Below are 12,207 nucleotides of genomic sequence, written 5' to 3'. Positions count from 1 at the left end.
AGGTGGATGGGCACCGACCAATTTAACGCTAGGCATGTAGTGGTCTCTTGATCCCTCTTCCTTCTTCTAGGCGTATTCGTCCTCACCGCCTCTCACTTTATCCTCTCTTACGCTCCTACTCGTTGCACCTACGACATGGTGGTCCAGCTTTTCCTCACCTTCGCCTTCGACCTCTCTTACCTTTGTCTCTCCACCTTCGTCCGTTGCTATGGCCTCCCTCACTTCATCTTTCTTGATAAGATACGCCTTAATCCTTTTTTTAAACTTAAACTACACCGTCAATGGCAATAGGAGGTGTCCTCATGAAAGCAACCACTATTAGCATCACCGAGTAACTGCTGCCTAGTAGGGCATCATATGCATTTAGTCTCTCACACGTTGATGACGAGCTCAGGAGCTTCTAGTTTTATCTTAGGTAGATGTGTGCCGACCAATCTAATACTAGGCACAGTGGTCTCTTGGTCTCTTTCTTCTCATAGGCGTCTTGGTCCCCACCGCCTCTCACTTTGTCCTCTACTGTGCCTCCACTCGTTGCACCTACAACGTGATGGTCCAGCTCTCCCTCATCTTCGCCTTCGATCTCTTATACATTTGTCACCTCACCTTCGTCTGTCGCTTCCTCTTTTTCGACAAGATAGACCATAATCATTTTTAAAACGTAAACTAAGCACTTTATTATATTAATGGTTTATTATGAGTTAATATATCATTGAATCATACTCTAACATTTGTTAATTCGGATTTGACAGGAGGGTCTTATATGTTATATTTTTAAAAATATAAAAATTATTTTAAACAGAAGTAAACCATAAGGACTTAAGTGATCGATAACTAAAATCACATGGGTTAAAATGAATCTTAATCCTTTTTTAAACTTAAATTATACGTGTTATTATATTAATAATTTATTATGAGTCATGTATCATAAATTATAAGGACCTAACTGACCCATGATCAAACTATTTATTATGAGTCCTAAGTTTAAACTATTAATAGTTTAAACTTATATTAGAATAAACCATAAGAACCTAAATGACTTACGATCAAATTCACATAGGCTAAAATAAACTTTAACTCGAAGACATATATATTCTTCAAAGAACAATCTGATACCAAAATTAATTTAATAAAATGATACCAAGATTCATAGATTTAGATAAGTATAGATATGTTTTCTACAGCGGACGCTATCATATTTCCTTTCCCTATTCACTGCCAAAAACACGTTCAATATTAGTATTGCTACATAGCATAGATATAGTTTCGATGATGACGCGGCCAATTAGATGAGAGAATTATCTGAACCGAATTGGTGTTCGGATGAAGCTCGAAATCGACTAATAATTGATCAATCTTTACACGAAGAAAGGTTTAGTTAAATGCATCATTTGATCCGTGGGAGATGGATACTGGTCATGAGATCGTGATGTCAAGTTTTCTGGGTTTCATCAGATCACGGAGCTCAATGCCAATCAATACAATTAGCCTCCAACACACCAAACTTCACCAAAAGAGAATTGATTTCGGGCTCCCAAGACACAGACAGCCAACGGCTCTTCATCATCTCGTTTGGTACCGGATGTGGTTGCTTATTCAGTTTCTTTACCCATTCTTCCATCCTACTTGCCTTTTTCACCTGAAATCGTGAGTCCAAGAAATCAATGGGCAATATTTCTGGAAAATTAATTGATGGTAGAATATGTTTTTTTCCAAAATAAATTAAATAAAATCTCTCCCCTTTTTTTTTCCTTAAATGTTAGAATCCGAAACATCATCAAATCTTTGATGAGGTAAGGCCGGCGGTGTGGCACACCCATCGGTGCACGTCACCACGAATTCAGTATCCACCATCCGCCACGTGCCGATCCGCTGCCACAGCGATCGAATCCTTGCCTTCAGTTCCAGCGATATTTTCCGGTCCCTGCCGTGTCATTGTATGCCATCTTGGAGGAGTTAGGCTTGTGCTTTTCCCCTCCTTTGCCTTCCTCCTCCTATCATCTCTCTGCCCTCGTCTCATCCTTCTCCTACCAATTCGTGAGGATTCCGCTCCGTCATCTCTCTTTCGTCCAAAATGGTTGACTCGGTCAAGGCTATTCAGGCGCCGAAGCCGGGGGAGGCGATCTCACCGGAGATCTACTCCGCCTCGACGCGAGAGAACCAGAGGGAAGTCAACCCCGGTAGCGAGGAGAGTGTCCTAAAGGTGAGGGTCGACTTGATTCTACTCATCTTTTCCCTCTGTTACATGATTTAGGGATTCAGATGCTTCTGTTTCAATCTCTATTTCCATGAAAGCTTTTTTAGTATGTGCTCTTTAGATTGTCATGATTCAACAACTCTGGATTTATCCACCACGAGAAACTGAAAATTATGATCATTTTTGGAGTAAAAAAACCTTTCAGTTTCAGAAATTAAGCTGCTGATGTAAATAAAGTCAATTGAGCTTAAACCTTGATTGATGTTCTCCTCTTCTTGCCCTGAATTGGAAAACTTGTTTATGTATCGTATGAGGAGACCACGATTTGAAGGACTCATGTCTGTTTCAGAGCCCTAAGACTCCAATCCTCGCGAGAATTGTATGGACAGATGAGACGCACAATTTGTATCTGAGTTTCATGGAATCATCTTTCGTTGATCAGCTATACATCAACGAGAATAGATCAAATGATCTGCTTGGCTGCCTGCATATAGCAATACGAAACCCCACCACAAAAGATTTAGCTCTGGGTTCCAATTTCCTCGTCTCTTGTCAGGTATGGAACCGAGATTCACTTGTTGGATTGATGGATAAAGCCATGAAGCACTTTCTTATCCATCCCAAATCAAAATTTGCAGTTGAAGGTTCTGCAAAAAGGATGCTGGCAGACGCATAATTTTGATCCGAAAAGGATTCGGTTTGAGATCAAGAATGAAAGCTGGCACTTGTTGGAAAATCCATGGATCCAGCATTTTACATCAAGAAGCAGGCGACTGAACCAAATGGATTCCAATGAGCTCACCAGTCGAGCAAGGCACTCTGGAAGACCGACAAGACCTATACAACAGCATCCTTTCTGGCCTCGTAATTGGCATCGACATCCTCGAGGAGGCAATGCAGGTTCCACTTAGATAATTCTGAGACACTAAGGTTTCAGTTTAACTGAAAGCACGCTTGGTTTCCTGCAGAGGTCTCGGATCAGAACTTCGTGGACATGGAATCCAAAGAAGAACACCGAACCAGAACGGCCCGGGCGAAACGAGCCAAAACTGAAAGCAGTAAGCGCCGATCAAAGATGTGTCATGCTTGGATACTGTCCTTCCATGATTTCTGTCTTCTTCATCAGTAATTTGATGTGCTCATTTCTAGTAGTAGGATATTGTTATTGAAATGCCATCCTCTGCTGTGTTTTCAGACAGTTCCCTGCACCCACGCCGATGAAGATGGATAATGTAGTCAGGAAGAAGCGAAGCTAGATGTGAGGACGGGAAAGAAGAAGATTTGGATTCTTGAGCCTGCATTCAAGTGAGCAGCCTAAGTTTGTTCAGATGTATGAAGAAGTGGTGGACGATAAATCCTTCATGTTCGGATTAAGACTTTGACTGGTGGTGACTTAATAGTCACGTTCAATGAACATTAATGTAGGAAGCGGAAGCTAAATCCTACCGCAAGGTTAAGTCCTCAGATGCATTTAGAAGGCTCCTCAATCTTTGTTCTGAATTGATGATAGCTAAATCCTTTCCCTTTGTTCTTGTTTCTTGCTTTGTTCTTGTTGCCAGGATCAACACTACTTTGACATCGTTTATCATGATTCGATAGGATAACTAAATACGATTATCATCGTCAACTAAATGTCCAAATTAATAATGTGCATCTATCGATCAATCAATTTAAACTGATCTTTATTTCAATGTAACTAATGCAAGATATTGTTAGGAATAAGAATGAAACGAAACAATTTTTCTCAATAGAATAGTGATATTACCTCATGTAGTTGAAGAGAAATTTCAACGCTAAATGCCCAACGAGTATGGAGAGAGAGAGAGAGAGAGAGAGAGGACTTCAAACACAAGAAATTTCTCTAGCTAGTGGGTCTCATCTCGGTGACACAGTTGGCACACGTCTAAGACTACTGTTGATTCAAGATAAAACGAGATGAATTCTAGAAAGAGAGAGTTTCTAGAGGGGTTTATCTTTTTTATATTTTCAGAAAAAAATATTCTCTATTTATCATAATCCTGAGATATCCCCCAATAAAATAGTTGAGTAGTATTGATTATATCCTACGAACTAATTTATAGTGTTTTTGATATCTTCATCAAAATAATCTATTAAAAAAAATACTGTAATTGATAAATTGATTCAAGATTCAGTAAAAACCAACTCATATGTAAAAATATGATTTCAAATGAGTATTGTAGAGTGATTTCTATATCAGTTATAGTGTTTTTGAATAAAATTATAATATCTTGAAAAAAATAAACACTATAAATATATTCAAAAATATCATAATTGAGGAATTAAATTGGTTCCTCATGTAGACCAATCCACCAATTTGAACGAAAATTATTATTATGACTTATTAAAGATATTTTAAAAATTGATAAAAGAAGGAACAAGTTTAAAGAAGAGGTTGTTTGAAAATTCATCCTTTTTGTTTTTTTAGTTTTTGGGTTAAAAAAAAAGTCTAAGTTTCTGTTACATTTCTGTTACATGGCACAGTATTTCTGTTACATCCCACTCACTCTCTAGAACGTCCAACCGTTATAGCAACGTCTCTCTCTTCGTCCGTCTGTCCACCACACACACCATCGAGGATGATTCCTTCCGTCTTCGTGAATGGGCATATACGTGATTTCATCTTTCGCTCCGTCTCGCTTCCTACACGCATTTTACCTTCCATTTGTCTCCGAACTTTCTATACGTGTTGACGACCCCACCTGTTCCATCCCGGCTGTCAGTTACGACGTCCGCGTGAGTCGAGCGACATCATGCCGCTGCCTTTCCCTGGCTCCACTATAAGACCGCCGCTTTCCTCTCCCGCCACCACAAAGCCGACCCTCTCTCCTCTAAATCACATCAAATCGGGAACAGGAGCAGCGACATGCTGAGCTTCTCCGACCCGCAGCGCTCCTTCCCGTCCTTCTCCGGCGCCTCTCGAGAGCAGGAAACATCCGCCATCGTTTCCGCACTCGTCGACGTCCTCTCCGGCCACGCTACCGCCCCCGCCGCGCTCCCGCTCCCCGACACCTGCCGCCTCTGCGGCATCGCCGGGTGCCTGGGCTGCGACTTCTTCGCCTCCGCCGACGACGAGGTTTCCGCCGCCCCGGCTGTCGCTGCCACTGACCCCGGGAGGACGACGAGGAGGAGGAGGAATGATACGAAGAAGAGCAAGTACCGTGGGGTGAGGCAGCGGCCGTGGGGGAAGTGGGCGGCGGAGATACGCGACCCCAGGCGGGCGGTGCGCAAGTGGCTGGGCACCTTCGACACCGCGGAGGCGGCGGCGATGGCCTACGACAGAGCCGCCATCGAGTTCCGCGGGCAACGCGCCAAGCTCAATTTCCCCTTCCCTGATCAGACGCCACCTGCTCCAGAGCAGCAGCAGGTGTCGGAAATGGTGGGATATGGGACAGGTTACATGATCTGATGACACTGGATGATGATCCATCATGGATTTTAGCTACTTCCCGTGCAAACCCGTATTTATTTATTGGTTTATTACTATTATTTATTTATCTGTAGAAAAAATGAATACTCATCAAAATTGTCTTTTTGGATGATGATGATCATGATGATGTGTTTGAGACGTGTCCGCTGTACGTACCGCAAGATGGGATGGACGCGTGGCGGATGGAACTGATCTCTGGATGTCACATCACGTGTACTACACTCACAATCACGGAGGGTGGAGCCCAGCGTGACATTTATGGTCGACCTATCGCCGAACGCCACATCACGTGAGAAAGTTCTAGAACCCGAATTTGGAAAGATAGAAAAGCTTACCGGTCGGTGTTGGAGACGAAGTATCCAACTCGTGTGGCTTGAAGCCTCTTCTTTATTATCTACTTGGAACAAAATGTCGAAATAGAAAAAGACACACACACACACACACACACACACGAGATTTTCAAAAAATAAGTAATTTAATGTAATAAGTCATCATAACTTACCAAAAAGAAAGAGAAAACAAAATATGTAAAAAATAAAAGAAATTAGATTATTAAAAATTAAAAATCTTAAAAATTCATGGATATCATAAAGAAAAATGAATGATTATTTTCTTAAATCAAGTTATAAATGTTACATTCTTAGAAGTTAATAAAATATTATATATTATAATTTTTTTTTTATTCTTAAGTGACAATGATTCAATAACGAAATTGATTGGAATAGAAGACCAAATAACAAACATGGAATTAGCAACTCGTGTACGACCAATAACAAGTGTGATGTGACGTGGGATTTACTTAGTCAAAGTCTGCGAGTGTAAGCATTTCTATTCCTACATAGGAATGGCAAGTTGTAGAGACCTAATTATTGTTCGGTCATGGTCGATGTTTTAATAAGCTTTCATGTTGTTTGCGGCAGCTGTCGTTGTAATCAACCGTTCTCTTCGTCGCTTTAATTACATATGTAATTTTCTCCAAATATTATATTAAAAGAGCAAACAATCAAATTATCACTATATGATAAAAGAACCTAACAGGGACGAAGAGTGCCGTGTTCAACAAACCACTTGCAGACTAAGACTATGACATTGACCATCTATTTGGGTCCACTAGCCTTGCAAACCAAATATAAAATTTAAAAATATATTTAGAAACAAACACAAACAAAACTAAAGTAACTTTTGATCTTATTTAATTAAATAAAATATATTATAAATCTGATTGAATTTTGATTATAGTTATCAACTAATAGAAAGAAATTTTAATTATAATAGAATTTCACAATAGATGATATTAATAGGAGTGATTTTATTAGTTATTTATCTTAGACTCAATCTCAACATATGATAATATATATAAAAAAGATTCTAAATATACTTTTATCTCTCCTGAGTCTATAATCCATCGCTTATAGTAATCTTGTAAAGGATAGAAATAGAGGAAAAGAAACGTTTAGTTCATATTGTAGATATGTGTTATTGCTTCCTATTGATTGGATTACGATGTGCATTTTTAGATTAGATAAAGTTTTCTAAATAATATGGAAGGGTATGCACATCTAATCTTTGATCTAAAGTTAGTTATTTAATTTTAGTTCTTAGTATGCACGTAAAAGTAGAAAGATTATAATTTTTTATGCTTACAATTAGTATCAGAGCTTACTGTTTTGAAATCAAATACCTCATATTATAAAAGTATCTCAAATCTATTTTGTATTTAGATATGTTTGTAAACACCATTCTCGTATGAAATAATGATATTTGATTTTGTTTGTACGATGGTTGAACAATCCATTTGTGTTATCGATTTATTTTCCTATCTTATTCGTCATATCATATACTTATGGGTGATGTAAGATTCCTCACCTTATGCAGGTAAAGCCAAGGATGACATGTTGCGTATGTTTGATTGGTAGGTTACTATCGATAGCTTGCTATTAGCGACAACACTGTTGAGGGTGGCGACCTTTGTTGATTAGTGGCCATAGGTTGGATGGGCGGCTACTCTAGTCAATAGTTGTTGTGTACTACTTACTCCTTGGCAGTAGAAGGGTTGCGACGACATTACTGCATGCGATAGTTGTCACCGTGGGCAACAGTTGCCTTAGATGGCATCGTTGTTGCTTGTGATGATAGGATTTTGCTGCAAGCAACACTGCACACACAATACTACTGCTACATGTGGTAGCATAGCAAGGCAATAGCCCTATTAGGCATTGGCCTTGATCGACGATGACATAGAGTGGTGAAGATGGCTACCAGTAGACAGCGACAACGACAAGAAATGACCTCCAATTGTGGCCTTGTTGGGTGTGCCATGATTTATAGTTGTCGGATAGCAACACATGACAGTGGTCGACGCCACATGAGGAGGTCACACGGTTGTGCACGATGATTTACGGGCGACAGTGGTGCTACATTATTGGATAGCATTAGTTATTGGTGAATGGTGACAACATATCTACGCACATCGTAGAGTAGATAGGAAGCATGGTTGGCCAACGATATTGCATCAATGGCCAAGGAGTGATTGCACCACCCATGTGGACCCATGCGATGATGATAGTCATGCATGTAGGAATAGAATGCCGATAAGGAGTTGCATATGATACAACTATGAATGATGGTTGGTAGGTGATGGCTGCGTTACATCGCTAAACAGTGTTGGTCATTAGTAAAGAGTGGTTAGTCATAGGCATGGGCACCATGATGAGGGGTCACCAATCGGCCCAGGAGGGTATTTGGGCTAGTTGTGCGTAGGCAAATGTTACGATAGTTGAGAACGAAGAAAGGGGATTAGGGCTTTTTTTCACCCTAAAAGACTATTTTACCCTTCTAAAATCTTTTAATCGAGTTCCCTTTGATAGTTTTGTCCCTTGAAAATCAAATATTTTTTACTTATGTCCTTAATTATAAAATTAATTAATTTGACCTATTTTAATTAAATTTTGATTGAAGCCTAATTTTAATCAATTTGTTTCTAAATTAAATTTTTGATTGAACTCAATTTTGATTGATTTAATTAAGTTGGTTGTTGGCTTTAATCTAGGCAACTCAATAATTTTAGTCCAATTCAAATTAGCCCCAATTTGGGATGTCCAATTAAATAAGATTGATTGACCCATTTAAATAATTTATAGAATTAAAAATATATATATAATATAGATTTCTTTTATAGTTTTCTCATATGACATATTCATAAAAATTTTTTTAGTGATAATTAAATTCTAATTATTGTTCTTAGATATTTGTGTAGTTATTCACATACATATGCTTAATATTATAAAATAGTATTTATTTTTCATATAAAGAAATGATTTATGTTTTATTAAGATTATAGTCATCATATGAGTTTTCTTTTATACTAATTAATGTTCAATAATTATTATAGTTATTATTGAATTATTTTTTATATAAATTAGATTAAAAAATATTTGATGAATATTATTTATAATTTATATCTTTGAGTTTTATTAGACTAGTAGTTACTAAAATGACATAAGATGATAGGCTTCTAGATATGAATTACAATAAATATTCAATAATTTATAAAATATTTTAAATTATATTTTATATTATTATATTGGTCTTATGATCGTCAAAGTGGTCTAGATCAATAACTTATAAAATTATATTAAAAATTAGTCCTAAATTATTTAAAATATAATATTTATAATGACATATATAATTAGAAGATTTAGATAATCATAAACGAGAATATAATTTAAATAATTATGTGATGAGATAGGATGATACTATTTTTGATATCATTATAGTTTAGGATTATTTATCCAAAGATAGTAATATTATTCTATAAGGATGATATTAGTTATCTATAAATAATTTTGAGTGAATACTGAATATATCAATATTTCACCTAAAGGTGAAATAGATGATATTAATAATTCATCATATTTTAAAAACTCAAATCATTAATGTTATTCTATATTTTATAGTAATACTTCTTTTCGTACACTCTTACGCTTCTAATATCTCTGTACTTTTTGGTTCAAATTATTCATAATAGTTAGATCATGTATAGTTCACACTGATGCCTTAGATCTTAACTTAGAACTGCTTGTTGATGGGCTTACAAACTTGACTAATGAAAATACTATAGAATATATTAATGAAACGAATATTTAAAAAAGATCTAATAGGCTTATACTAATATTTATAAGAATGACATTTATAAATAATATAAAGACTTCATTATAGCTTGCAAAAAGTGCACAAAAATATTTGAAAGTTATTGAAGATAGGTTTAAATATGCTATGATAAGTTATTGACTAACATATTAATAAAAAAATGACTATGACTTAGAAAGATGACATGCATAACTTAAAAATTAGGTATGAATGTGGATTAGTCTTTCCTCATGTAGTTTATTCTTAATTTTCTTTCTTCTTAGTTTGGCCATTCAAGATTTATTTCAATGTAAATAAGAATAAATGAGACTTAAATGAGTTAAATAGTATATGTGTTTAAGAAGTGTTTTCCACCAAATAAATTTGTCGAGTTTGAAAATACTAAGTAGACTAATGAAAAAAAAAAATGTATAGTAAAGAACTTTTTTTATGCTAAGAAAAGACATATAAAAAGGGACTACATTAAATCGAAGACTATTGATTCAATCCACTCACTTTAACATTGTCCATTTTTATATATCCTTTCTCATCATAAAAGAAATATTTTACTGTGAAATTTTTTTATTAATATATTTAGTATTTTTAGACCTGTTAATTTTATTTGATGGATGACGCATCAACCTTCTTTTCTTGTTACTATCTCCTTGAGTAATAGTTAAAACATTATGAGATTTTTCTTACCTTAACCTTAATTCTTCTTAAACACATATATTAGTTTGCTCATTCAAGTTTTAGTTATCTTTATTTGTATTATAGCAAAATTTAAATAGGCCAAATAGAGGAGGAAGATAACTAAGGATGAACCACATAAGGAAATACTAATACACATTCATGCTTAATGCTTTAAGTTTCATAGTTTTGTCAGCTATATTGAGTATATGATCCTGAATTCTTTGAGTGTCATCGTACCGAGTCATAATTAATTTTTTCATTAATGTACTAACTAATGATTTATCAGTAAATTTAAATATATCTTGTATAGCTCTCAAATATTCCTATACACTAGTTACCAGCAATAATGAAATACTCATATTATTTATAATTGTTATTCTTATAAATATTAGACAAAGCCTATTAGATATTTTCAACTATTATTTTAAATATCCATAATTTATAGAATATTTTTTATTAATAAATTCAAATCCTTGTATTTATAATAATATTTTTTTATATAAAAAGGATCACACGGCCGTAAGTGACAAAAAGTTCTCTTCCACCTAAGTCTTAGATGTACTATAAAATAATAGGTTACTTTAAAAATAAATATAAAATAAAAATACATTAGCAACCATACATGTTGGTAGAAACCCTGAAGAAATCATAAAAATAATTTTAATATTTATGACATATATAGGAATGTTAATAATTTAATATAAATAATAATATGTCAATTCATTATGAAACTCACGTATCAGAAAAATAATGATAATTTTTATATAGTAAATAAAATCATACATTAATCACATGTAATATATCTTATTGACATATATAATAGTCAAATAACAAACATGTACTTCATACTTGATGGTGCACTCTCTCAACAGTGAATGGAGAGGCATACTCCACAAGATGGATTCCTTTCAACAGCGAATGAAGAGAACCTATATCACGCTCCCAATAGCGGATGGAATGATGTCCCTCACCCACTTAAGTGGAGACACATTCCTCTTAATAGTGGATGAAGGAATCGTCTAACTATCATGGCTGATGGTTTGCTAATCTTCAAAAGGAATTACCCTATTTGACCTTAGTAGGGATACATAAACAACCATGATCATATATTTATATTAATTCATTCATGCATATATTAAAGAAATAGTATGATAAAATATTATTAGAGACCATGCTTGATGTATGATTTGTTAAACTATATCCATTGCTAGCTCCACAATGCAATGGCCAATAACTCCTTTCTAAGTTATATTTCTAATGTAGAGCGGTAGCATAGTCATATATACTACATGATAGTAATCACATCAATATAATAAACTTAATTTAAAAGAAGCAGCAGAAAATGAAGAATCATTTTCAAATGATACATTCTAACAAAACTTTTAAATTTATCAAATTATAAAAAAAATTGAGACATCAATTCCTCGACTAACTAGAACCATAATTGGAATATCCCAATTGACTTAAACTAAACTTAATTTATATAGGATCTAACGAAACCAATCTCGAATCCTTATTTATAGTTATGGGCTAGAATCACCCTACACCGGTCTAATTTAAATTAAATTAATTTTAATTAAGTTCAATAGATTTGAACTAGTCAAATTAGTTTGAGATCATTATAAATTGGCTTGAACTAATAAAACTTATTTGATCCAATCAATTAATGAGCTTGAATTAATAAAGAGAGAGAAAATTAAACTTTCGTATAGTGTTAATCCAGATCGAACGGACCCACCTAAGT

The 12,207-nt window shown here is 35.1% G+C and overlaps 2 protein-coding genes across 3 annotated transcripts; both read left to right on the top strand.

Annotated features, from left to right (window-relative positions):
* Positions 1 to 1,928: 1,928 nt before the first annotated feature.
* On the top strand, positions 1,929 to 3,730 carry LOC135673119 (cold-regulated protein 27-like). Of its 2 annotated transcripts, none has more exons than XM_065181883.1 (5): positions 1,929 to 2,200; positions 2,544 to 2,750; positions 2,833 to 3,085; positions 3,163 to 3,252; positions 3,390 to 3,730. In XM_065181883.1, exons 1-5 carry the CDS (start codon positions 2,072 to 2,074, stop codon positions 3,413 to 3,415), a joined length of 705 nt encoding a protein of 234 aa, XP_065037955.1. In that variant the 5' UTR covers positions 1,929 to 2,071; the 3' UTR covers positions 3,416 to 3,730. The 2 variants fall into 2 exon arrangements, with proteins under 2 accessions (XP_065037955.1, XP_065037954.1); XM_065181882.1 differs by having other exon boundaries at positions 1,932 to 2,200; positions 2,833 to 3,094.
* Positions 3,731 to 4,770: 1,040 nt separating this feature from the next.
* LOC135673118 (ethylene-responsive transcription factor ERF109-like) lies at positions 4,771 to 5,751 on the top strand. Its single transcript, XM_065181881.1, has one exon. It carries the CDS (start codon positions 5,079 to 5,081, stop codon positions 5,619 to 5,621), a length of 543 nt encoding a protein of 180 aa, XP_065037953.1. The 5' UTR covers positions 4,771 to 5,078; the 3' UTR covers positions 5,622 to 5,751.
* The last annotated feature ends 6,456 nt before the right edge of the window (positions 5,752 to 12,207 follow it).

The sequence above is a fragment of the Musa acuminata genome, chromosome BXJ1-5, assembly GCF_036884655.1.
Source record: "Musa acuminata AAA Group cultivar baxijiao chromosome BXJ1-5, Cavendish_Baxijiao_AAA, whole genome shotgun sequence".
Classification (NCBI taxonomy): Eukaryota; Viridiplantae; Streptophyta; class Magnoliopsida; order Zingiberales; family Musaceae; genus Musa; species Musa acuminata.
Note: the sequence above shows the minus strand (reverse complement) of the source record. Positions and strands in the feature narration are given on the sequence as shown.

Excerpts from the sequence above, each read along its gene's own strand:
- LOC135673119 (XM_065181882.1), top strand. The coding sequence starts at position 2,072 with ATGGTTGACTCGGTCAAGGCTATTCAGGCGCCGAAGCCGGGGGAGGCG. Across the intron at positions 2,201-2,543 it reads GCGAGGAGAGTGTCCTAAAG|AGCCCTAAGACTCCAATCCT; the intron begins GTGAGGGTCGAC and ends TGTCTGTTTCAG. Across the intron at positions 2,751-2,832 it reads ATTTCCTCGTCTCTTGTCAG|TTGAAGGTTCTGCAAAAAGG; the intron begins GTATGGAACCGA and ends CAAAATTTGCAG.
- LOC135673118 (XM_065181881.1), top strand. The coding sequence starts at position 5,079 with ATGCTGAGCTTCTCCGACCCGCAGCGCTCCTTCCCGTCCTTCTCCGGC.